Below are 27,812 nucleotides of genomic sequence, written 5' to 3'. Positions count from 1 at the left end.
CAGCATGCAAAGTAAGACAAGATGGTCAGGTTGCGAATGTCCAATTGCTTTGCAGGCAGCTACTGATCCAGGGGAAGTGGCTTTGAATGGGGCAATCAACTGGAGGTTTCATGCTTTCACTGGCAAAGACAAAAGATGAACAGCAAAAGATGCCACTTACTCAAAACAATACACAGAATGTTGGCTAATAAAAAACAACTGGTGCTTGGGTTCTTCATCAGCACCTCTCTTAGGGGCAGGAAAAATGCCAGGCATTACATTGGAGGCAGCTGTAGTCTCCTAGAGAAATAGCACCTTAGGAATGCCTTCTTTTTAAAAAAGATTTATTTATTTTAATTGGAAGAGCAGATTTACAGAGAGAAGGAGAGACACAAAGATCCTCTGGCCTCTGGCTCACTCCCCAAGTGGCCACGATGGCCTAAGTTGAGCCGATCTGAAGCCAGGAGTCTATTCCACATTTTCCACATTGATGCGGAGTCCCAAGTTCTTGGACAATCCTTTACCACTCTCCCAGGCTACAAGAAGGGAGCAGGATGGAAAGTAGAGCAGCTGGGATTAGAACTGGTTCCTATATGGGATGACAGTGCATGCCCAAGGCGAGGATTTAGTCACTAGGCTATTGTGTTGGGCCCAGGGACACCCTCCTGACATTATTGTAAAGATTATTCTTTTTAGATTTTCTAAAGTCTTCATTCATAACTGTCAGTCTGCCATCTTTTGGGGACATCAAGCCAACTACTGTACAGTTCTTCTTGTCAGACCCAGACAGGTCCTCTTTAGCCATGCTCTACTCATTCAGTTACACCATGGGGCAATGCCATGCTGTTTTTGTGGATCTAAAAGACATTATTCTTCGTCTTTTCATCAGACTTGGGGAACCCAATCTTCCTATCAACATGGCCTGGTCTGATAAACTCTGGGTCAAAATTTTTTTACTGGGTTTGTGACCATAATAACTCATTTTCCTCTTGAATCAAACCTATCCAATTGGTTCAACAATTCTTGCATTGTTCACTGAATTTCTCTCCCAACACCAAAATTTGAGTCATATTTTTTTTTGTCCCAATAGCATCAGTTTCATCAATAAACATGATGAATGGTGCATGTCCTCTGATGATGCCAAACAGTTCCCATGTGAACTTGAGCCCAACACTTGAGTACTTCTGATTAAGTTCAGAGCCAACTACCCTCAAGAAAGTGGCTAAAGTTTGGTCTGCCACTACGTTGGCTCACAAAGTTAGGAAGTAGATCAGCTGGGACTCAAACCAGTGCTGCAGATGGTAGTTTAACTCTATATCACACAACCAGTTCCTGCCTTCCATTTCTTACTGACATATAAAAATTATACATGTTTATGGGGTTCTTTGTGTGTAATGTTCAATCAGGCAAAAGCAGCTCTATCTGCAAACAGCTATAACTTCATTACGGGGAAAGCATTTGAAAATTTCTTACAGCTTTGCTTAGGAAAAAAGGTATGTTATAGGTATCTACAATCTCAATCAATAAAATTATTAAGTGGTTGAACCTGATAAGCTATACGATCGTATCTTTTGGTGAAAGTTTAGTTTGTGTTTAATTTAAAAATATGTGCTGGTGTGGTGGTACAAATTAAATGGCTGTCTAAGATACTGATTTCTCATAAAGGAACTTTAGTTTTTGTTTTCCAACAGATCTGCTTCCTGTCTAACTTCCTGCTAATACATCTTTTCAGGCAGGAGAATATATCCCAGACTCTTAGGTCTCTACTATCCACGTAGGAGCCCTGGATTGGTACCAACACATTTAGTTTTACCCAGGTGCAGCAATAGCCAGGGCACCTATTTAGGGAATGAGTCAGAGGATGCAAGATATCTTTCTTTCTCTCGCCATCTCTCTGTAGAGGTAACAAATAAAACCTTTTAAAAAATAGAAATATTATTATTAATACATAGGTAGTTTTATAGTTTTAGTCAGAAAAGGAAGTATAAATTCACTGGCCTACAGACAAAATATAAACTCATACTGTGAGAACATTTTGGGGCTACTGCAACCAGGAAGATATGTCCACAAGTCAAAACAGTATTCATGTGTTCCAAAGAATAATATTTTGTGGAATACTGGTGTCTTTAATTGGAATATTACAAATCCAAGGATTAGGACTTATGGTAAGATAAGCAACACAGGAGAACATTAAAAACAGACAAATTATTACTGGGTAAGAAAAATCACAAATACAATTAAATAAAATCTTATTTAAAATCAAAGCTGTGGCAACCTACTGGGCAAGTAAAACTTCACAAGTATTATATGAATAAGGCATTATTCAAGCCCAATTAAAGGCCTAAGCAAACAATATACTTTACATACATACAAATCTACATTCAGTTTTAATCCCATAATGACAGCAATAGTATCTCTCTTTCGTTTTGACTTTGAAACGCTTTTAAGTAAATTGAGTTTGGTATTAGATTGCAAATTTTAACCTACAAATTAAGGAAAATCACAGTATAAACATAAATGAAATCATTATTCATAAAACAAAAAACATTTCATGGTATATGTCTTCTCAGATCCTTCTACTTTTAGTAGCATCAGGTGACAGAGCCTCACCCAGTTCTCTAAGAAAATCAATTTTGATGGCTAAGAATAAATAATTCTAAAAACTTGAACTCTTCTTTAACCCAAAGCACATAACAATAACATATCACAGACGTTACCATCTCCTTAAGGAGCAAGGCTGATTTGTGGATTTATTACATTCATGGTAACATGTACTGCAACAAGTACTTATTGTGTGTTAAAAATTGTATTGCTGCAAATATACCATGAATCCAATAACAATAGCAAATTATGAAGTTTCCTGTTTTGCAAGAGGCAATGTTTCCAAATAGTCCATTACCATTACAGAATTTTCTTTTTCTTCATAAAGTTGCATTTACACATAAACTTAGTAGTATTTACATTTCTAAAGAAAACCCTGCATGTTTCATGATGCAGCTGAAATGACAGTGTGGGGGCCTGTGTGTCAGCAGCTAATCTGTCCGTTCTATGCAACCACTAAGCTCTGTTGCTCACACACCCTGCCTGGATTAAAGTCCTATTTTTTCTTTCATCCATCTGTGACGGTAGCCAAGCATATCTGTGGGAGGAAGGAAACATGGGAAGACACTGAATGCAGAGCCCAGAACGTTATGTGCTCTAAAGGAAGGACTGCTCTCTATCTTGTAATATTTTCCCAATTCAACAAAGTTCTGCTGAGCTTCTCTGATAAGCAAGGTGATGAACTGAATCTAGAAGCCTTGAACCACGGGAAGGAGTTATTTCTATAAAGGACACCTTGGATTATTCAGACAAGAGACCTTTCCTTAGCTATGTGGCTTTCCAAGAGAAGAGAGAAGGTGTGTGCAAAGCAGGGCTCAATGGCTGTACAGAATGCCCATCTGTCCTTCACAGGGTAGCTACTGAAAGGCTCCCACCCTGTCATCTGGCCATTCCCCCAAAACCCAGAGCCACACACTCTCTTGTTCCTGGGGAGCTAGTGTGAGAATGGCTGTATGGCTGTCTGACTCTCACCATCCATGGGTTGCTTAGACAGCAGCACTGGCAGGTGGAGAGGGTAAATTCATACCCCCTTGTGTCTGTGCTCTGTGGCCCTGCAATCACAGTAATCGAACCTAACAAGTTTGAGATGATCTCGGGTTCCTTGTTTGTTGGATATTGTTCAGTCTACAGTCCTTTAAGCAACTGCACATGACCTGCTTCTTGGTGTTGAGTTACTCAAACTGTCTGCAATTTATCTCCAAAAGGTTATTAATGTTACCATCTTACCAGAAATTCCTATTTCCTGAAAAGGATGAGTGGAATTCGGGACAGAGACTCACCCAGAAACATGTGGTTGCATAAAGCTTAATGACACTGACTTCTATACCCCTATAATCAATTTGTGTGACATTTCTTTCAGTAATAGGTGGCTATCTTACCAAAGCTAGGCAAGATGACTAACTTATTCAGGGCAAGTGTTCCTCTACAAAATGAAGCACCATTTCAATTATCAAATCAATTCATCAGTCAGAAGACCCAATCTGAGCTGTGTGTCTGCTTTCTCATTGAAAATGTTTGAGGGCAAATGTGATGAAGAACAAATAGGAAGCACCAAATATATTTGCATGAGTCAAGAAATTTCAATGGATTTAACACAACAGTGAGAACATGCACTGTTCCAATATCTTAGCCTATTTGTAAGTTTCATTTTAATACCCAGCACCCCTAACTCCAGCATGAACACACTGTTCTGTAGTAATTGTGTGCCACCTTTACAAAAACTAAATATAAAAGCATTGAGCATGTTCATAACTATGCTACAGTTCAAAATGAATTCTAATTAGCTTCACTGAAGAACACATCTATAATATGATGTGTTTTCTATTATATGACTGTATAGTCATAAACACAAAAGACTTTCTATGAACAGTAAGCTAAGATACACTTAATATAGTTTCTCGGTGGAGAAAAGTTGACTACTTTTGGGTAGCAATGAGCCAAATTACAACTCCTTTTGTCATACCAAAAACAGTAAGACTTTCTAACTGAAAAGAATCAAGCTCTAATTAGGCAAAAGGTTTTCCAAGTCTGTCCCAAAGAGCAAAAGGATGAAAACATCTGAAAGACTTATCAATCGACAAAGCTTGGACTGCACTATGCTATGTTGCTTCTGAGCTAGCTCCTAAGCCGGAAATGACCTCTCTTGTGTAGGTTTAGCATTGTAAGGTGAGCCTCATGAACACTTGATTACTTCAAGGAACTGGTCAGATACCTCCCACCAGATGAACAGCACTAGGGGTCATGATTAATCAGAAGGATTAGCTTATATTGCAAGAGATGGAGAATCATTTAAAGAAACAAAACCAAACACCACCAACAAAAAACAATCCTGGGCTAGTTTCCAGTATACAGGGTTGGTTATCATAGGACCACGCCACATTAGGAAGCCCATAGCCTAGCAAGAGAACCAGCAATGAAAATAATTAACCCCCAAAACATGCAATTATTCTTATGTAACAAATGCATTTATGAAAGGCAGGAAGCACAGCAAAGACAGATACAGTATATAGCATTATCATTAGGAATGAACCATTAAAATGGACATCACCTTATCATTTACAATTTTTCAGAACAAAACAGCGGATGCATGCAAACATATTAAACTCAATATAGAGTAAATGCCAACTGCTGTAACAAACACCTGCTTTAGTGCCATTTTCCTTATTCTGATTAACAGAGAAAACTTGAGCTTTCTCTTGTAGTTCTCTCACTGCCCAAGGGGTCATAACCTGCCCTATTTGCTGGTCATTTGTCATTTACTGTCTCCTTCATTTAGAGGAATCCTGGCAAACTTCTTCCTGCTGCACTGACTAAATTCTTCTATAATAAGCTAGTGTGTACATAAAGACAAACATTTACCCACGCATCTATATAGCTCCAGTTTACTCTTAACCTGTAAGATTTCTTCTAGACACTGTCAGACCTCTTGGAACAGCAAATCTCCCAAATGTTCTAATCCCAGTTAGCCCTTCCAGGCAGTACTGTGCACATCCTGCACACCCCACCTCCATCCTTGTTGTTGCTTCACATTTCCTTGCAGACTCTCAAGGACATTTTTCCCCCATGATCTATGAGACTTCTTTTGCAAGCCTCCATAAGCAAAGCCCTTCAGAAATGGATGGAAAAGCATTTTCTAGTATGCTCAGGTTTGCCCAGACACCAGCTAACAGATCTCAGGAAATCATGACTGGCTTCCTGCTGCAGGCCTCTTGTAATCCTTCAAGGGAAGCCAAAAGATAAAGGGCCCCGGACACTACCCTTTCCCACGTCCTCTAGTATCAGAAGCTGGAAAGATTCCAACAGGATGCACTTCAGTAAGGGTTAAACTTAGGTTCTGAGTAGCTGCATCCTGGAGCACAGTCTCACCAAGAATAGCTCTACTCTGCAAAAGGCATGGAATGAAATTTGTAATCCTTTTGGTTAAAGTCTGTCTTCAGTAGACGGTAAATGAAGTTAAAAGAATGTCATTACTTCACCCCTTCAGAGAGCAGTACAGATGAGACTTACACATGGTACAGAGCCTATCACTCTTTCCTATTTTCAAAAGATGTTTACTGGAGGCTTTTCCTGGACCAGGTTTTGGGAAGACACTTGCTGCTTTAGCCCCTGGGGACTTTCTACATTATAGAGGAGATACATAGTAATGCAGTTAAAAAACAAAAATTAAATAAATTTGGCAATTTCCAATAATGGTAGGGAAAGTAAAGGAGGTTCCAGTGCAATGGTCCAGTGACTAAATCATTGCCTTCCCTTTGCTGAGATACCATCTGGGCACCAGCTCATGTCCTGGCTGCTCCACTTCCCTTCCAGCCCCCTGCTAGTGGCTCGGGAAAGCAGCAGAAGATGGTCTAAAGCCTTGGGACCCTGCAGCCATGTTGGAGACCCAGAAGAAGCTTTTGGTTCCTGTCTTTGGGTTGGCTCAGCTCCAGGTATTACAGCTACTTGGGGAGTGAACCAGCAGAGGGAAGATCTTTGTCTCTGTCTCTCCTTCTCTGTGCAAATCTGGCTTTTCAATAAAAATAAATGAATGTTTGGGAAGGAGGGAAGGAAGGAGGGAAGCAAGTAAGGAAGGAAGGAAGCAAGTAAGGAAGGAAGGGAGAATAAGAAAGAAGCAGATGAGGATTTTGACAATGGCCTGAGAAAATGCTGATGAAGAAGACCATAGAACAGAGTCAGGAACAAGAAGGGTGGCCCATGCAAATTTCTGGGGACAATTTGTAAAGACTCAGGGTAGTGACTGGCCACTCTCCCTGATCATTGGAGCACCACAGTCCCTTGACTGACAGTCCTATCAAACTGTACTTTGCCTAAAGACATCTCTCTCAGACTAGAGGTGGCACAATTACTAGCCGGATTTAAAACGGCATGAGTTGGGTACATATGAGAAAGATAAACAAATGGTTACCAGATATTCTTGTTTGAGAGTCATTCCTAAAGAGTTCAGAAATATACAGAGATGATAGTTGGCTGTGCAGATACAGAATAATTCTATTTTTTGAAATTCAAGATAAACAGATTCCAAAGGTGTGAAAGTGGGAGCAAGTTTAGAATAACCTGGGGACCAGTAAGAAAGCAAGAGGTGTTGGAAACTATTAAGAAGCATGGTAAGAAAAGAAGCGCAGTAGGACAGAAGGCAGAGGTTAAACCAGGCGGGGCCCTGGGGTAAAGGCACAAACTTTGATTTTTTGGCTAGTTACACATAAAGTGCCTGGAATATTTGAGCAGAGAAATGATTACCCTTGATTTACATTTTTTAAAAACTTAATTTTTATTTGAATGAAAAGAGAGAGACAGACACAAAGAGATGCAACATTCACTGATTCACACACCAAATGGCCTTAACAGCTGCGGCTGGGTCAGGCTGGAGCCAGAAGCTCAGAATTCAATCTAGGTCTTCCACTTGGGGCAGAACACAAGCACTGAGCCAATGTCTACTGCCACTCAGGTGTACAGCAGCAGGAAGCTAGACCAGCCATGGCACTGGGACTACAACCCAGGGACTTGGACATGGGATAAGGCCTCCGAAGTGGCATCTTAACCACTCTGTCAAATGCCTACTTCTGTTTACATTTTAATTTTTTAATAAGAACATTTTTATGCAGTTCATAGATACTATTCTAAAAACATGACACTTCTCATCCTTTTTTCCCTCCAGCCCTCCCCTTCCTTCCTTTTTTTGTGATAACATATTTTTAATTTCCTTTACAATCAAAGGCCTAGCATACCACCTTTTTCCTCTACTTGTTATGTCATGATACCTTTTTATATCAGAGCATTAAGCTTGTTAGTGTGAAGTGAAGCAACATGGTTGTAAGAACCTGGGTGGAAAAAGATAAAAATGGGGTAGGAGATCGGATGGATGGCGAGGGGAAGGGGGGACCCCATGCTTCTAAATCTGTACTGTGAAAAATATGAAATCCACTCCTGCAAATTAAAAAAAGTTAAGAACTGCTAAAAAAAAAAAAAGAGTTCAGCTAGTAAGAATTAGAAAGACCACTGTTCATCAAGAATACACATTCCTTCAATCAACCTGACCACAGTATTTCAACCTGACCACCTTACTGGGAATAGGTTGCAGCAGCAACATTGTATGCTGACAGCACCCAGGGGTAACAGTGGCAGACCAGGAAGGAGATCATGATAGCTTAAACACAACTAGAGCAAATAACAGCACTAAGATGTGACTAGACTTAAAATCTCTGAAATGCTCAGTTTCCCCTTTACAGGATTAGGAAACCTAAGAGTTAGCTGCAGCCCTGTTGGATAACAGGGGAGACACCTAAGACTTCAACGCTTGTTTTTGGAATGTTCCGACCCTCCTCCCTTTTGCTGTTCTTAGTGACACCTTTTCCACTGCTGCTCACGTCCTTAGAATGGTGGGACATTGTCCTCACTAAGCTCCATCTCCAGTACTATGTTGTTTCTTGTCTCCCTGGGCAAGGGACGCTGTCAGGGTTCAGATGCAGGACACATGTGTGCACATAGCCCTCTTTTTCACCATATTACCTTCTCCTGCCCCCACAAGCTGGGCAATGATGATCACATAACCACAATGAATGGAAATTACACTGCCCACTTGGTAAAATTACATGCTATCTCAAGCTCTTACTCTTAACGGACTACAACAAAGAAAATGAGCATTTAGCAGGTCAGCAAAATTTCACTCAATTTAATTCAACTGCCTAATACTTTCTGACCGATTCTGACTGCTTTACCGGAGTACACGTGTTTTTGTGTACTTGCTGGCTTTGCCATTTGTTTGCTTGCTGGTCTCCAAAACTGGGTTGCTACTAGTGAATCACAAACTCATGATTGAAGTAATATTCACTGGACATCCATTCACAATTTAATCATTATAGTCCTTGGGGGAAGAGTGAAAACCTAATAAGTCATTTTCATGCAAGATGCTCATACCCTCAAAGGCAAAACATAATTTCTTTAAATGACAAACTATCATATGATACAAGTACCTGAAGGGGCCTTTGGTCCAGGTCAATGGACCTTAGTCCTTAAAATTATCTGGAAAGTCCCCTCCCTGGGCCAGACCTAGCACATTAGGGACTGTAAGTAGGACTTGGGCACCAGTAATTTTCCAACCCCCTAAATAAATACAATGTGCAGACGAAACAGAGTGACTGAATTCAACCTAGGTCCCCTCCAGGACCCTCCTCCTCACCATCAAATAAAAAGAGATGAGATGAGATAGAAAAAAGTGACTCGCCATGGGTCGCATCAGTATGAGGAGAGGCAGAACCACACTGAATCCCAAGGTTCCCGATGGCTGGTTCAGTCTGCATTTGGCATCCAGGAGATAGGAACAGGCAGGGTGTGCACCCAGCCTAACCCTGATGAGACCACATCCCACCTTCATTTCTTCTGATCCCCTACAGTTTTGCCTCTTGCCTTCAGCTGTCAAACTGGCACAGTCTGCAGCCAAGTGATGTTGACAGGCAGAGACAGGACCCCAGGTGTGGTCTCTCTCTGGAAGAAGCATCGCATTATAAAGCAAGCACATGAGGGCACTTCAAAATGTGGCAATGGGGCTGGTGACCGGCATGGCATAACGGGTGAAGACACCAATGTTGACCGTAGCATCCCATATCAGAGGGTTAGTTGGAATCTCAGCTACTTTATTTCTGATCCAGCTTCCTGTTAATAAAGTGTCTGTGAAGGCAGTAGATGATGGTCCAAAAGCTCAGGTCCCTGACTGTCACATGGGAGATCCAGGTAGAGTTGCTGGCTTTGATCTGGTCCAGTTCTAACCTCTGTAGTCATTTGGAGATTGATTAGGCAGATGGAAATTGCTATCACTCTATCAAAAATTTAAGAACTTTCCAAAAGAAAAACCAGAATTAAAAGAATTTTTTGGTACAATAAGTTTTTCATAATGCTAATTTCCCATGAATAGTTGATGACTACAGAAGCCTATATAGAACAACAAAGATACACTATTCTATGGCTGCACAGGAACAGCCTTTTACTAATGCCCTTCTGATACTTGACTGACAAACAATGATGGACTGGCACCCTTTTCGGCCACACAGGATTTTTACATCAGCATTGTTTATGTACAAGAGTATAAACATCATCAAGATACAATGGAAACATCAAGGAAAGCTCAAAACATACTCATTTAACTTTAAAAAGTAAAAAAAAAAGTGTAATATACTATCAAATTGATATAAGTAAGCATAATAAAACTATAAGAATAAATGAGTGGGTGGCATGTGGACAGATTTTATTATCTTTTTTCCTCTTTTTGATCATTTTATGTATTCAAAACTTTTATATGACATATTTCATTTGAAAACATGTGTATATATTCACATTTATTTAAATAAGTAAATACATATATCTATTAGTAAGTTGCAGGCAATGAACACATGTGTAGAATTTTAACTGATTACAAATGTTTTTGACACTCTATGTCCTCCTCCCTATTTCTACTGTGACTTTTTCCTATCAGATCAAGGTCATGTTCCAGGCACCCACTTCAATGTCACATCCTACAAGATGAATAAATATTTGAAATGGGGCTCCAATTAGGATTACCCTGACTTCCTTTATATGAATCAAAAGTGAAAAAAATGCCATAAAATTTATTTTATCATGTTTTGCTGGTCTCCAGGTTAGCTAGTAGTATTTATTAAGCACTAAAATAGTTTTTATTCATTTATTTGAGATACCAGAGAGTATCTCAAATATCCAAGCAGTGAGCTCTCCATCTACTGGTTCACTCTCCAAATGCCAGCAACCGGGAATTCAAACCAGTTCTCCCACATTGGTGACAGGAACCGAACAACTTGAATCATTGCCACCTCCTGCCTGAGCAGGAAGCTGGAGTGAGGAGCCTGACATGGCTATCCAAATGCAGACACTGAGGTGCGATGAGGGTTCCTAACCAAAATCTCAACTGTTGGATCAAAAGCCTGTCCCCTGTGTACCCTGCAAGTGCCAGGCACCGTTTTTAGGAATGGAGGAGTCAGAAATGAACATGCACAGATGTATGTGTGAAAACTCTGCTGTGACGGAGCTTCCCTGGGTGTGGGAGGAAAGAGAAAACAGACACACAGTAAAAATCGTAAGGCAGGGAGAGTAGGGTAGGTTGGAGGACAGGAGGATGCTGTTGTTTTCAACAGACATGCTAGGAAGTCCCTTATCCTCGGGGTTATGTGAGGGAAGAGGTCTAAAGAAGCAGCCAGCCCTGAGGATCCCTGGGAGGAAGAGTTGATCAGGCTTCCTCCAGAAAGAAGCACAGCTCATATCTTTGCCTATCCATTATCCTGTGGGACACTTGACTTTACCAATCTGATGTGAGTCTAGGCAGCTCATGGCTACAGAATGGACAGGTATGCAACTTTTGTTGAAAGTGGGGGCCAGGAATGAGACGATGAGAGAAAAAGAAACTCTTGTGTGAGTGTGCAGCCAACATGTCTGAAAAGTGTCAGATCTTCCCTTCATACTAGTGCTTAAGTAGACTGTGTACATGAAAAGACAGTGATGGTGGAGTGAGCCAGGCTGAACTGGTGAAAAAAGACACATTTCCTGCCATCTCTTCCAACATGTGTACTCATTATGGATCTCTGCCTGCTGCGGATGTGAATGAGCCCTGCATCGAGCACAAGATTACAGAATAGCTTTTAAATCTCAAGTGTGACATACATCTTTTCTTAACACTCGTGCTCATAAATTTCCTGAGGGCCCCCCATATGCACCAAAACAAACTCTTTTCACTGCATTTTCCCACCAATGACTTGAAGTGCTTATGTACGCTGCATGTTGACAGTGCCTAACAGTTCAATACACAAGCCTTAGTTTTCTTACAAATCGTGCTTGCTTCCACTGAAAAGAAAAATTATTTTTTAAAGCCATGATTTTCTATGGAATTGGTGAAGTAAAAGCTATTTATAGAAATCAATTTATAACTATACATTTGAAACAGTAAAATAACTTTAATTGTCCTCTTCAATATCAAAAGATTTAGCTCCTTAATCAATAATAGTTTGACTTCTATATAAAGCACATTTATCTTATCACTATGTATAAATGTATAAATGTATAAATCTTTAGAGTTTCCAATAACAGTCAAGATTATTACTTTGTTAAATCTGTATATATTAAGCCTATACACATAGTTTCCATTTCATAGAAATGGCCTAAGTATTACTCAGAACAATCATGCAGTGTAAATTTATCTTGTTTCTCTGGATCTTACATTACAAACAAGATATTCAAACACTGGAACTATCTGAATGGTACTTGAACTTTAACTCAGATTTAACATCTCTGCTTTCCATGCTTAAAGGCATAGGTCACTATAACTTCAAACACTGAGCTTTAAGTAGAAATCTCTTTAGTACATGCAAGAGGATGCATCTCTCCGAGGATCAACTGAAGACATCTAGGAGCTTTAAAACCACAAAACGCTTGAACTGCCAAGTTCCATGCCCAGAAATGCAACAATCACATTTAAGCTCCTTCTTTGCCAAAGTTAAAACTGCTTTATAAAAAAAATTGGATTGCAGGCATGAAGAGGAAAAACGAGCCATCAATACCCTCCAGTTTCTTTCTAGACCTTTCCAGACTTCCTGATCATAAAATTCACTTCACTTTCTGGGAAAAACAAAACAGGACTTTGAAGAAGCAAAGTAATGAAGAGTTAAAGATCAAGTTATTTCTTCAGATTAGAAGAGATGGAATTTCTTCCAAATTCCCCAGATACATATATCTATGACCTAAAATGTGTAAACACATAGTTCAATTTCTTGAAATTCCTACGCTGTACTTAGTCACTCTGCCAAGAGTGTTATTTAACACTTACCATGAATTATGGCTTTTAATACGAGAGTCTGGGATTCCTGGATATTGGGTATCTGACTGCCAGTAAAAAGGGACAGGTGAGAGTTACTGCTTACTGCATCATAAAGAAATAGACATAAGATTTTTTCAGAAAGTTCATGAAAAATATGTAGAAACTGCAAAAGATTTCAAATGGTTTTTGTGCCAGTATAAACTAACTTTTTAATTTCATTTTCCCATTAACTTTAAAATGACTGTCTGAAAAGGCAAGACAAACAGCCACAGAGAGACTATCCACCTTCCTGCTTGCTCTCTAGATTACTACAGCAGACAGGGCTGGGACTGACCAGCACCAGGGGCGTGGAGCTCAACCCTGACCCACCGTGCCACAAAGTGGCAGGGACTCCAGCACGTGGGTCTTTACCTGTTGTTTCCCAGGTAGATAGCCAGTAAGAGGAGAAGGAGACAAAATTCAACCAGGGATGAAGAAGACCCAAATGGCAACTTAACCCCCTGTGCACAATGCCCACCTCCAAAGCTCTCTGACGTTCATTCTCCCTCCCCTTTCCTCTCTGTCTCTCTCTCCCTCTCTCTCTCCTTTCCCTCTCTCTGGTGAGGGTGAGATTTCATTGGTATGGATGATTAAGAGCAAACATAAATGACAGATTTTCTTTGTGAATTTTAGAAGGGAAACAAAGCAAGAACTAAGATGCTTAAATACGTATGTTTCTTAACTATCTAAATGACTTTCAGGCTTAGGAAAGCCTTTAAGATGCCATCCACTTCAACTCCATGCATGGATCCTGGGATCAGCAAATCCATATGGTGCCTGTTTAGCTTCAATCTGAATGCCAAGATAGCTTAGAGTCCCAGGGAAATCTCCTGCAGTTCCAAACACTTCTAACCTTAGGATTGTGTTTTCTTTGCTAAACAAAGTCTGCTTTGTATAGCCTCTCCTGATGAACCCTAGCTTGACTCTGTGAAACTGAGGTCCTGACCACACCGACTTTGAGGTTGAGATGGGAAAACATAAGTGAGTGGGCAGGCCAGTAGAGAGACCATAAAACATGATGAGGACTTGGGGACATTGCTCGGCACCAGCACCTCCTACTATGCATGAACAGAGTCCGTTCTCATTGGCTTTTCTGATCACCAGAAGTTTGAAGTCTGAATTCTATTAGAAAGAGTCTCATTTTTGAATATATAAACAATAGATTTTTAGGGTTCAGACATGTGATAGAGATCAACTCATTCAAACCTCACATTTTATGAAGGAAAAACCTGAGGCTGAGGATAGAGGCAGTGCCTTACCCAAAGCCAAAAGGCCATCAGCAGATGTAGACATAGAGAAGACCCCCATATCTCAGTTCCCACTGTCCTGATGTGGGGAAACTTTGACAGAAGTCAGCAGTGTGTGGGCCTACAGACTTGCTACCACATTCTGTAGGGCAATAAGCCTTGGATCACTTCCTGTACCCATGATTAAGTAATGACTGCCCCATATACCTTGTTTTTCCACATACAATGTTTCATCTATTTCATCAACTTCAAAGGCAGAGAGACAAAGACAGGGAGACAGACAGCTCCCATCTACTAACTCAATCCCCAGATGCCCACAGCAACCAGACCTGAGCCAGAGTGAAGCCAGGAGCCAGGAACTCAACAGGGGTCTCTCATGGAAGTGGTAGGGCCCCATCTCCCTGACTTGACACCTGCTGTCTGCACATTAGCAGGAACCCTGAAAGGGGAACACCGCTGAGAGGCAGGCACTCAAAGCCAGGCACTCCAAGTGGGATGTGAGTGTGCAAGGTGGTACCATGCCCAATGCCTGCCACCACAGCTGGTTTTTACAGTATTCTTTCAAGTGCAGAGGATATGTACAGCAGCAGCTAAGAACACACATGAGCAGACCGCTCGGGTTTGCAAGTTCAGTTTTGTCACATATCCTACATGACATAGTCAGTCTCAGTTCATCATCTGTGAAATGGACACAATAAAGCTATGACTGTGAGAATTAAATGTACCCAAATTGCTTAGAACATGTCTTAGAAGAGTAATTACTTTTTGACCAGTATTTCACCATTCACAAAGAGGGCTACAAGCAAATGGAAGATATAGAAATCATTTATAAGAAAATGCAAAGCATAGCTGACTATATTCTAGAAAAAAAAATCTCGGGAAAAATATTAAATTAGAACCACTAATTCCTTGCCAAGGGTAAGACTTTACCAACTAAAAGCATTAGTCCTCAAGGTAGCATGTACACCTGGAATCCACACTTTTTAAAGATCTGTTTATTTTTATTGCAAAGCCAGAGATACAGAGAGGAGAGACACAGAGAAAGAGCTTCCATCTGCTGATTCACTCCCCAAGCAGCTGCGACGGCCAGAACTGAGCCGATCCAAAGCCAGGAGCCAGGAACCTCTTCCAGGTTTCCCACATAGGTGCAGGATCCGAAGGCTTTGGGCTGTCCTCGACTGCTTTCCCAGGCCACAAGCAGGGAGCTGGATGGGAAGTGGAGCTGCTGGGATTAGAATCTGCACCCATATGTAATCCTGGCGTGTGTAAGGTGAGGACTTTAGCCACTAGACTACCACACTGGGCCCTGGAGTCCACTGTTACAGCATTCGCCTACAAGGGAAGCAGCCCCTGCAAATTTCTTGTTTTCACCTGTCACCTTGAAGGAGTCTAGAATATATGGATATTCAAGGGGTCTTCAAACAGTTCATGCAAAATATGTACCATTGAAAATAATCATGTGGACCCGGTGTGGTAGTCTTGCAAAAAAAGTCCTTGCATTGCACACATCGGGATCCCATATAGATGCCAGTTCATGTCCCAGTGGTCCCATTTCCCTTCCAGCTCCCTGCTGCTGACCTGGAAAAGTAGTCAAGGATGGCCCGAGACCTTGGGACCCTGCATCCATGTGGGAGACCTGGAAGAAGCTCCTGGCTTCTGGCTTTGGATCGGCTCAGTTCTGGCCGTTGCAGCTGCTTGGGGAGTGAATCAGCAGATGGAAGATCTTTCTCTGTGTCTCTCCTCCTCTTTGCATCTGACTTTGCTGTAAAAATAAATAAATCTTTAAAAAAAGAGAGAATCATGTATGGATTTCCCACCTTTTGCATACAAATGACATTTTACTGTTTTTCTCCATTTTCCTCTAAAAGTGTTGAAACACCCTTGCATTCCCTCCGGAATTCCTCCTTTTCCAGTGTTTGAGCTGTTCTCCACAGTAACCACAGCCGTCTTGCCCTGCCCCCACTCGTAAGCTGCTGTTAGGAATCCAGAAACGCACAGATCTCTCCTAGGGAGCTGGATGTTTAATTTCCTCTTAATAGAGAAACAGAAAGATAGAAAAGCTTAAAAAAAAAGAAGAAAGAAAAAAAAGTCTCACTTCCTCAACATCACAATCCAGTTACAAGTAGCCTACAGACACACAGTTATCAGGTTTATCACACATGTGCTTACCACAGTGAGATTTCAATTTTAACCAAGGGAAAGTGCAACTGCCATGGGGGAATCCTAAGACGATTACTAACCATCAGAGGGTGCTCAAACAGCTGCTCTCAGAGCAGTGAGACCACAAGCAGAATCTGGGACATCCGTTTAAGTCTCCAAAGCATAAGGGGGTAAATCAAGAAGTTTTCTCCAAGGCTGCCAGGGCCCCAGGGAGCTCAAGTGTATGATGACCCAGACTCTTGGTAAGGTGCCATGTAAATCATCAGATGGAAGATCTTTCTCTCTTGTCTCTCCTCCTCTGTATATATCTGACTTTGCAATATAAAATAAGTAGATCTTTAAAAAAAGATGTAATAACTTACATCACTTTATAGGAGGCAAACATCTTCTGGTCTATTAGCCTCCCCCCTCTTCCCTACCTCTCTCTCTCTTTCCCTCCTCTCCTCTCCTCTTCTTTCCTTGTTAACTTTCCTTCCTTCACCATACTCTGTTTTCCCCTCTCTTACCACTCCCACCTCCTGTCCTTCTTTCCTAGAACAAAGGATGTATGAGTTGGAAGCCCAGAAGAGATACACAGCTGGAAAGAATTAGAAGCAAACTAGAAAGTAACTAGTAGTCATCAGGGAAATGTAAGTTAAAACTGTACCATTCCAATGGATAAAATAAGAAAGATAGCTAATTACAAGTTGGTGAGGATATGGAGAAACCAGACCCCTCACACTGTTGCTTGTAAGAATGTGAAGGCAACGAAGCTATGTTGGAAGTTTCTCAGTTCTACAAAAGGTTCAACTACAAGCTTGCCATAGGACCCAGGAAGTCTACTCCTAGGTACATATCCAAGAGAAATATTTGCAAATATCTGTACATGAATATTCATAGCAGCAATATCCACACCAAAAAGCAGAAACAACCTAAATCAACTGATGAACTTGTAAGTAAAATGTGGTATATCTACACAAGAGAACATTATTTGGCAATAGGAAGGGGTAAAGTACTGACCCATGTTACAACCTTGATGACCCTTAAAAACATTAAGCAATGGAGGAATCACAGAAGTCCAAAAAGTACATGGTAGTTATAGGAAATGTGGGGATGAGGCAAATTTACGGAGTCAGAAATTACATTAGTGTTTCGCTAGTGTTGGGGTTTGGGAAACAATGAATAACTGCTCATGGGTTATCTTTTTAATGTTAGACAATGGTGGGGCTTGTATAAGGTAGTCAAAAGCTACTACAGCCATATTAGTAAACTGTAGAGCATGTCAACTATCTCACAAAGCTTTTACATTGTGGGGGCAACTTTACTAATAAAGTAAAACTACTAGTCTATCCCAGAAGAATCTGCACTTTTGTGAATGCAAAATTAAAACTGCAGAAGTAACAGAAACCCCAAATCATTTTTACAGAGCCCAAGAAAAAAAGAATCAGAAAAAGTTATGACAAAGAGAATAGAAAAGACTTTCTATTTAATTAAACATCAAGATATTAGGTTGGCTGGATTACAACATGTGCAATGTACAGATACAAGGTGGTAGAACTCTGAAGATCATCTTTTTACCTGAAAGGTATCAGTTCCAAACAAGAATACAACAATGTACAGGTTGAGAGATATGACATCAGCTCTTAAACTAAAATAAATAAGAAACAAAAAGCCTTTTGGAGACTAAAAAGTATACAAATAGATGGGTCCTCTGAGATGTGGCATTCCCAAATCACAAAATAAGAATATCTCATTAGCAGGTAATGTGTGCACTTTCCTAAGGCGAAGTTGGAAGCATGACTCAGACTTCACTGGAGAAAGAACAGCCTTCAAGTGCTGGAGCTGAGCTGAAGACACGGTCAGGCAGGCCAGTGCCGGCGCTGTTAGGCACGAGAATTTCAGACTCAAGTGAAGGGTTGGCCAAAACACCCAAACACGTGTCTGCTTATGTGAGAACCTGGCAGAAATCAGTAGGCCTGCGACTAAAGTGAACACAGGTCCTCTTAAATACAACAAAATCCCAAATACAGCAAGAAGCTCTGTGGCTGGTAGCAGATACAGCATTTATACACTTTTGGAAACCAAGAACAAATCCTAGAGACTTTACCTTTTTCAGTCTTTACCGTTCAAACTATTACTAAGGCCTTGACTCCCACTGTGTCTGAAACAAGCACCATTTCAAGAGAAAAATCAGCTTTATTGCTTTCTTCAAAAAAACAGGCAATCTATTCATTGATCCAAAGAGCCTGTGTTCTGGAAAAGCTTTTTAGGCAGGAACAAATGCTGCTTCGTACTTCACATCAAAGACGCTCAGCTGAGGACTGCATGCATATGCATAAAGAAGCATTTTTTAAAAACCCTCTAAAGTCAGCTAACAAACTCCTTGGCGTTTCGCAGGCATAAAAAAACCAAAAAACCCTCATTCATGCTCTATCGCTAGAGATTAAACAACATATCTACTGAATGATATTTTACCTGACCCAACCTTAACACTCTTGAATATCAGAGCTTCAGCTGGGCGCTAAATGACTCAAGGTCAGAGCCCAATCTTTTCCCTTAGAAATGGCTGAGCTGGGGGAAACTCACATTGACTGTTTCTAAAGTGCTGCATCCTAACTTTTGTAAGTTGTGAGCCTCTCCTCCTCCTCCTCCTCCTCATTAATTAGCACACTGCATTTTTCTGGCTTGTATTTTTTCAGTGTCAAACACCTCCCCTTCTCACCTGTTTGTGTTAAGGGTGACAAAATTCCCTAACACAGCTGGTGTTCATTACTAGGGCAACCCAACTGCATATCTCACTAACAGGTGACAAGAGCTCTTGGAATGGAAACTTGGTCCCAGAGAAACATCCCTGCCAATGCGGCCACAGCTGAGTGTCCCATTTCAGTAGCCTGTTTATTAAAAATCTGTCTTTTAAAGAAAGTACTGTTTTTTGATTAAAAAAAAAAGTGCCTCAGTTTTATCCCCTCTTTCCTCCAGCTGGATGCCCAGGAGCCCCCCTGAGGGGGGGAAAGCAGGGCTCCTCAGGTGCACTGATACAACAATGGGCCTGACCTCGGGAGGACAAGTCCGCCTGGAGCTGCTGGTCATGGCCACACTGAGATGGCTTTTTGTTATCATTCCCACCAAGGCTATGCTGCCTAAGTCAGACATATGTACTACTGAGCTGAGCTTGGGGATGCTGATGTAGTTCCAGTCCTGGTACCTGTGACAACCAAGAAAAACATACTCTATTTGGAAATTGCCCCTTCTGGCCAGAAAGCAAGTCTTCTTCATTTTTAACCTACCAATCAGGCAAAGGATTAATGCAAAACAAGAAAAGCAGTTGTCACTTGATGACCATTTCACTCTTCGCAGCTCCTGGAGGGCTGGGATTATTTACCATCAGGCCTTGGGTTTAGCTTCTCTGGGTGGCAGCCGGTTGGAGCCGGTGCTTTTAATATGACAGTATTCGTGTGTGCCTAAACCCAGGGCCGAGGTGGGGGAATGGGAGGTGGAGCATTCCATTTCCCAGGAAGAGTTGAAACCTGACTTGAAGCACCAAGTTCTTGATCATGCTCAGTGAGCAGGTAACCCTACCTACACTCTGATAACACAAACGCCAAAGCATCAGGGGTACACCTGATGCACACAACTGAGCACAGAGCTGACTTATCAGATCTACCGGCTCCAAACAGGTGCGCCGCCGGTCACCAAGAACAGTATCCGAGCCCTGTGCTGTAGCTCCTGTCCCCCTTGCACAGCCTCCCGAAAAAAGTTAGTCCACCTCGGCAAATCCCTGTCCTGGATTCGCTGTGCCAAGGTTGCTGACATACTCCCTCGTACAATTAATCCTCTTCTTTTTGTAACCCCCTCCTCACCGCAATCCAAACCTCAAGAGACGCAGATCAAAACTTCATAGGTGCTGAGCACCCAGAGGCGTCCTCTGCACAGACTGGACTTTCCAGAAAGGTTCCGGGAGGCAGGCGCACGACCCCCTTCCGTGCGCCTCCAACGCGCTCAGGCTCCTCTCCCACCGCGCGACCCTGTGGCTCACCTGCGTGGGGCATGGTGATGGTCTCGTTGGTGTTGGAGCCCACGTTGAAGATGACCACGGCGGAGGCGTTCTGCAGGAACGCGTTCCGGATCTTATCTCTGTAGGTGCAGTTGCCCTTGGGGATGAGGGCTATCCAGTTCTTGCCGTGTGTCGGCACCGCGAACTTGGTGTTGGGGTCGCACGCCAGGCGGTCGTGGGCTGAGCTGGCCATGACCACCTCCCCGCGGGCGTCCTGCTTGGGCGAGTGCTCCCCGTAGCGCCCGCACTCGGTCTTCTCCGTGTGCAGCTCGGCTCCGGCTCCGCTGCCGCCACCACCGCCGCCGCCGCCACCACTGCCTACCGCCCCAGCCCCAGAGTCCGGCACCGGCTCTGCGTAGGTGATGTTCACGAAAGCGGTGTACCATTCCTCTTTCTCGGCCACGGTGAAGTCCAGGCAGAGCAGATGTACGAAACAAAAGGAAAGCAGCCATGTTGAGAGAGCCAGACTGCGGCACGCTTGGATGAGAGACCTTGCCATCTTTCTCCAGCGGCGCCCCCGCCCCGCCCCCGGCGCCCTCCTCCTGCCCCGTGCCTCCGCGCGGATCGCCTCCCTGCGCCGCGGCCGCCGCTCACTCCTCCGCTCCAGCAGCCGCGGCCGGGACGCACAGCCGCCGCGGGCTCTGGATTCCGGGCGAGCGGCTGTCGCGGGCCCCTTCACCTTTTAGCTGGAGCGCGGCGGTTGGATTTTGCTCCGGGGCCGTGCAGGGAGCGCGGGAGGAGTGGGCGCTCGGGGCTTGTGGAGCAGTCCGGCTGCCGAGGGTCCTGCGCTTCCGCCCGGCCTCTCCTTCTCTCATAGGGTTGGCAGAAGGGCGCGGGCGCGCGCGGGGTGACGGCCCCACACCCTCCAGCACCGGCGAGGGCCGGGGTGGCTGCTGGCGCTCAGAGGTGCTGCCGAGGGAGTCCCGACCGCCGCCGAGCGCAGGGGCGCGCGGGTCAAGCTGCAAGCCGAGACGGCAGAAACCGCTGCGCGTGAGTTTCCCGGGGCTGCGGTCGCGGCGCTGCCGGCCTGGCCGGGTTGGCTGCGTGAGGTAAACTCTTGCTGAGGTAGCGGCCTCCGGCTCGCGGGGCGCGGGACGAGCGCGCGGCCCGGGTGTGCGTGTGTCTGTGTATGTTTGTGTGTGTGTGTGTAGAATGTGTGCGTGCAAGGAGGAGCTTAGCGTGATGTCAAAGCTTCGGGGCCCGTTCGCCTCGCTCCCTCCGTCTCTTCGCGGGCAGCAGCGACCCCTGCCGGGTCTCTAACTCTGCTCCAGTCTGCGGCTTGGTCCAGGTGGGATTTGCAGGAGCCCTTGACCTGGGAGAACGGCTTCCTGCGCCTCACATCCTCCGGTATGCTAGAGAGCCTGTTACATCTCAATAACTCGCACGTTTGCTGAAGGCGAGTGGTGACTTTTCTCTTTACCCGTCACTGGGCCAAAGTGGAAGACGGATGCTTCTGCAACACTGAGGGCAGCGGCTCTCAAATGCCCGGTTTTAAATTCCGCCCTGATGGGCCCCTCCTTCGTCTTTGTGAGTTAGAGGATCTGGGGTGGAGACCTCCAGCCTTGCATGTCTAACAGGTTCTCAGGTGGTGCTGAGGCAGTGGTCTGGCACAACTACTCCTTGTAGTGTAGCCCTGGGACTGGGCCTCCGTTCTGCCATCTGGAGGCAAATGCGTGGCGTTTCTCTTCGGAAAGGGATGCTGTCTAGCTGTGTAAGAAGAGAAGCTGGGTGAGAGCTGTTTCTCCACTATGTTTATTCCAGTTGTCATGACTGGTAACAGGGCCCAGGCGTCCGCAGGCAAGGGAGGTTTGTTTGGGTTACTGTTGTCTAAATGTGCTCTCCACGCATCGGAGATCTCCACACATGGGTGGAGATTACCGGTACTCAGCAGAGTGCAGAATTCCCAGAGCGGCACCCTTGGAACTGACACACCATCGTGTTTGCATCCTGGTTACCTCTGTCTCACTTGACTTGATATCCCTGCCATAAAGTTGCTAAAAATGTGTGTGTGTGCGTGTGTGTGTGTGTGTGTGTGTAAGTTCTCCTCTCTCAAAGATGTATTTGTTTCTTCGTGTATCCTTTTATTTGAAAGTCAGAATTACAAACGGAGAAAGAGATCTTTCTGCCAGTGAGTGGTTCACTCCCCCAACAGCCAGAGCTGAAGCCAGGGTCTTTCATCTAGGGTTTCCACGTGGCAGCAGGGACCCAAACACTTGGGCCATCCTCTGTGGCGTTTCCCACACCATTAGCAGGGAGCTGGACCTGCAGTGAAGCTGTGGGACATGAACTAGATGTGATGCCAGCATTGCAGGCCGTGGCTTTGTGGCTGGGCCACAGCTCAAGCTGCAGTTTGACAGTTCATTATTGAGCACCCTGTCCTTCTCACCTAACTCTTTTATGAGCATCCACAGCCTAGTTCACCTTTAGGGAAAAACAAAAATCCACATTTCCTCAGTACCTTTACTTGTGTCCACTTTTCTGTTAGTGACGGCCACCGTCAGGAGCAGCTGGTGGCTATTAGGGCAAAGCAGAGAGCCCCCACTGATGCCTAAATTAGAAGCAGACACAAGAGGAACTACTTAGGAGAATTTTTCCGTGTGGTATTTGATGGGCTGGATTTGGATTTGTGTGTGTTCCTAGCTTGTTCATTTTTGAAACTAGACTTCTAGGTAATGAGGGAAGTGCTTTTTATAGCGTCTCATGCAAGGGAGGGTGCCTGGCTGTTGATTGCTGAGCCAGTAGAGGTCTGAGGGAGGGACCCATTGACTACAACTTCCCGGCAAAGTTCTAACAGATACCTTTACCAAACCACAGTCCTTTCCCGAGCCTTCCTTCCTCGTCTGTCTCAGCAGTTGGAAGCTCTGTCATTGAGCACGTACAACTTTCCCTTATTTCTATCTCTGGGAAGAGTTAAAGGTTGAAAAAGAGATGGGGTTACAGAGGCAGCATCATGACTGGGAGATTGCTTAATTCCAGGACCACTGGGAAGATAAGAAAAAATGACAACCAGGTTTTATATTGTTGGAAAAGAATTTTACAGATAGGGAAAGAAAACACCAGGAACAATCCTGGGATTTGGATCAAAAAATGAGTGTGCAGTCATCTTTTTACAACTGTGTCTATCTGTGTGTGCGCATGCATGCACGTATGTACATCTGTCTGCATTGTATTTCTCATTTGTAGTCAGAATGGCCAGAAGGTCATGATTTCTAAATCCCATCCTGTCGGAACCAGGGCTGCTTACAAAGTGCAGCCCTGGTTATAGGAAACTGCTGAAAGCCATATGGGACTCTAATCAAAAAGACACATGGGCCAACTGGAAGAGGCCCCCACTAAGCAAGTCAGGGGCAGCTTGGGCCTAACATAACGATAGTAACTGTTTATCATATGTTTTAAAAGAAATGATGGTGCCTGGCATGATGGCTTGGTGGCTAAATCCTCACCTTGCATCAGCTGGGATCTATGGGTGCCAATAAATGCCCCAACTACCTCTTGAAGAACATCAGTTTCAAAATCCCAAGCATTTGTTCATGCCTCATTGCTACTAAGAAACTATATGAGCTTTCAGGCCAAAAGGCCTATGTGACATTTAGCAGCGTATGTGACCTTTAGCACTGGTGGGTCCCAATTCTTATGAATCAAGGCCCACCTAAGTCTGCTTATCTCACAGGTGGCTCCAAGTAATTAAGTGGGTGCTTACATTAGTTGCTGGAGGCATGGGCTGTCCAGCCGAGATAGGTAGGGAATATGTGCTATTTCCCCTCACCTTGCAGACTATTGTGAATTTCCCCCTTTCAAGCTATTGTGGACTGCCCCTATAAAAATCCTATGAATGTGCTGTTCGGGGCCACACTCCCGGAAAGGGGTGCTGGTCCCAGCCAGTCGGTCAGCCAGCTGCCTGCTCTCAACCAAGAACCCAGGCTCGGATGTGCTGAGCTTCAATAAACCATCCTTGTGCACTTGTACCAACTACAGACTCCTGGTGATTTCTGGGGATCTCAAAAGCTGGGCACAACACACCCACATGGGAGACCCAGAAGAAACTCTTGGCTCCTGGCTTTGTATCAGCTCTGCTCCAGCCATTGTGGCCACTTTGGGAGTGAACCAGCAATGAAAGATCTTTCTCTCTCCTTCTCTCTCTAGATCTGCCTTTCCAATAAAAAACTTTAAAAATTAAAATAATAAAAAGTAAATAAAAATACATGATGAAACAAGAAAATAAGAGGATTTATAGGTCTTACTTTAATGGCAATGTGCTCTCTTCAAGCTTGATGGAGACAGGAATTTACCATTTGAGACTAAGCCTGGAATGTGAGTTTTTATGGTAATTAGGTGTTAGCCTAGACCTGAAGTTTTTTTCTGAAAAATGCACATTTTTAAAAGACTTATTTTAAAGGTAGAGTCAAATGAAAGATGAATGATATTTCATCTGCTCATTCACTCCTCAGATGGCCACAACAGCAAAAGCAGGAGCTACTCCAATTCTCCCAAGTGGGCTAAGCGTCCTAAGTGCTTCGACCATCTCTGCTGCTTTATCAAGCTATTAGCAGGGAATTGGGTCAGAAGTGAAGCATCTGTGACTCCAGCTGGCACCCATTTGGGATGCTGGTGCTGCAGGTGGAGGCTTAACTCCATCCCATACATTGCTGAGTGGTGACATGGTGAGTGTGTTGAAGTGAAGACCAAGTTGACCGGTTACTGTGGCTAATATTCCCACTCATAGAACAAATCACATCTCACCTGGGTGGGATGGCCATGAGAGGGAACATTTGGGATTGGAAGGACAGAAGGATTTAATTTGCTTTTTTGCTTTCTGTATTCTGCTTGCGGTAAAGGACAGTGAATAGTTGAATGAGCATCTCATGATAGAGCCTGGGAGCCTGAGAGATAAGGGGCACCTGCAACTAGCCTCCACCCCTAATTGCATGGCCCCCTCCCTGTTTATGTTTAGGGTTCCCCCTCCTGTTTTTGTTTAGGGTTCCCCTCCTGTTTATGTTTAGGGTTCCCCTCCCTGTTTATGTTTATGGTTCCCCTTCCCTGTTCATGGTTATGGTTTTATGGTTTTATGATTTTAGCCTTGGTTTAGCCTTTAAAAAGGATGCTATACCATGACTCGGGGTCAATGCCTAGCCTCCTGCGTGAGGAACTGGCCCCGGCCCCAGCACGCTGGTAATCAAATAAAGCCTCTTGCTTTTGCATCAAGCCTCGTCTTCGGTGGTCACTGGGGAAACTCACTCTCTCGAGACAATTGGTAAGGTTTTTCCCTGTTGGGGGGCCTTACAGCCACAGCATATCCGACTCCTCCCTACTAACCATTCACCTTTTGCACACGACACAAGGGGACATTGGATAGACCTAGGGTCAGAGGCATCTTAAAAGTTAAAGGTCTGTACTCTATAAAACTCTTTAAGTCCATAAATGAGAAAGAAAAACTAATATCGCATTTGAAGAGACCTATGTGAAATAACAACTAAACACAACAAATGACCCTAGAATGACCCTAGAATGGCTCACGGGCCAGAAAGGAAAAATAAATGATGGGGAGAAAATGAATGAGGACCGTGGGTTATGTTACATTTTGATCAATGATGATTGCCTGATCTGCTTGTTTATATTGTAGCTTTCTACAAGAATGTCTTTGTGTGGGATATGCACAGTAAAGTATTTAATGACCAGACATTCTGTCTGCAACTTGCTCTTAAGTTTCTCAGAAAAAAAATTACGATAATCTATAAAAATCTTTGTTCCCACTACCCAGTTATTCAGGGAACCTGAGATTTAACTTGTGATTTTTCTTTTAATGTCAAAAGACTGATTTTTTTATTGAGACAATACTATATTCCAGCTTTGTACTAATATTTTTTTTCAGGAAATAATCACTCTTTTTCCTGGTGGCTTTATTTGACCCATTGAGCTGGTGGCTGTTTGGAGAGATCCTTGTTATATTCCACCATTTGCTAAACATACACTGTCATTGTGGACGACACATCTCTATTTCATGTATTACGCAGTACCTATTGAGTACCTGTTATGCCTTAGTTTGTGCCCCGGCACTAAACATGCAATGTGAAATAAGACAAAAAAGGGTCCTGCTCTCATGAAACTTACATTTTGGGGCAGGAGAAAGGAAACATTTAAAGATGTCGATTATGTCAAGTAGTTTGAAGAAAAGGTAGAGAACAAGAGGGTGTCCCATTTCACAGTATGGTGGCAGTTTGAGGGATGCCTGTGGATATTTGGGGGACTGGTCATGCCAGCAAGAGAGAACTGTAGGCTCAGCGGCTTGATGAAGACAGCATTTGATGTGCTGAAGAATGGCAAGGACACCATGATTTGTAGAAAGGAATGAGAGAAACAGATAAAACAGGAGACTGGAGAGACTGGGGTAGGAATGAGGGGTGGGGTAGATCAATCAAGAGGACACTTGGGATCTGTTTTTGTTTTTGTTTTCCATGATACAGTTTTGTAAGTATAGATTCCCTCCTCTCACCTCACATATACAACTCCCCCTCCTCCCTACCTATTCTCCCCTCCCCACAGTTTTCCCCCATAGTATTATAATAGTAGAGTCCTTCAGCAACAGTCACAAGTCTAGCATTCTGCCTTTGACGTGTATCATGGCATTGTAAGTATAGGCAATGGTAGAAAATCTAGTATTATCAAAGTTTATTTAACAGTTCAATTGGAAGTCCCCCTTTATTTGGAGTAGAGATGCCTACTGTGACATATCTTCACTTCTCAGTATGCTAGTCTCCATTAAACAGTTCATCTATGAGAGTAAGTGTATATGCATGTATACATATATATCTATTGATCTTGTGTTTTACATAAAAGTTACCTTTTATCAGAGAGAACATACAATTTTTGTCCTTTGGGGATTGGCTTATTTCACTAAGCATAATGGTCTCCAGTTGGGACTACTCTGTTGTAAATGGTAAAATTTCATTCTTTTCCGGCGCACTAGCCTAAGGCTAAAGTCCTCGCCTTGAATGTGCCAGGATCCCATATGGGTGCTGGTTCTAATCCCAGCATCCCTGCTTCCCATCCAGTTCCCTGCTTGTAGCCTGGCAAAGCAGTGGAGAACTGCTTAAGGCCTTGGGACCCTGCACCTGCATGGGAGACCTGGCAAAGGATCCTCACTCCTGACTTCGGATGGATGCAGCTCCTGCTGTTGTGGCTGCTTAGGGAGTGAATCCTCGGACAGATCTTCCTCACTGTCTCTCCTTCGCTCTGTAAATCTGACTTTGCAATAAAAATAAAATCTTTAAATTAGGTCAGTCTCACTGGAGACAGGTGGAACTTCAATATTTCAATGCAGTTTTTTTTTTTTATTTCCCTGATAGCTAGGGAGCCAAAGCATATTTCTACTTTCATATATACATGTACTATATATATATGAGACACACATATATGTTTTATTCTGAGTGAATATTTAAATCTT

General features: G+C 43.4%; 2 protein-coding genes and 1 pseudogene across 2 annotated transcripts in view; 1 reads left to right on the top strand and 2 right to left on the bottom strand.

Annotated features, from left to right (window-relative positions):
• RNF150 (ring finger protein 150) overlaps positions 1-20,900 on the bottom strand; it is a 216,444-nt gene extending 195,544 nt beyond the window's left edge. Inside the window, exon 1 of the mRNA XM_004588141.2 lies at positions 20,354-20,900. Within this exon, the coding sequence (XP_004588198.1) occupies positions 20,354-20,870 (517 nt within the window). The 5' untranslated portion in view covers positions 20,871-20,900. The remainder of the gene's footprint in view (positions 1-20,353) is intronic.
• LOC118759010 (26S proteasome regulatory subunit 4-like) lies at positions 41-20,130 on the bottom strand (annotated as a pseudogene).
• A 398-nt stretch (positions 20,901-21,298) lies between the features above and the next one.
• Positions 21,299-27,812, top strand: part of ZNF330 (zinc finger protein 330) — a 96,974-nt gene continuing 90,460 nt past the window's right edge. The window contains exon 1 of the mRNA XM_058666826.1: positions 21,299-21,436. The gene's annotated coding sequence lies outside the window, so the exon portion shown is untranslated. The remainder of the gene's footprint in view (positions 21,437-27,812) is intronic.

This window comes from Ochotona princeps, chromosome 7 (genome assembly GCF_030435755.1).
Source record: "Ochotona princeps isolate mOchPri1 chromosome 7, mOchPri1.hap1, whole genome shotgun sequence".
NCBI lineage: Eukaryota > Metazoa > Chordata > Mammalia > Lagomorpha > Ochotonidae > Ochotona > Ochotona princeps.
This window is presented reverse-complemented; position numbering and strand designations above follow the sequence as displayed.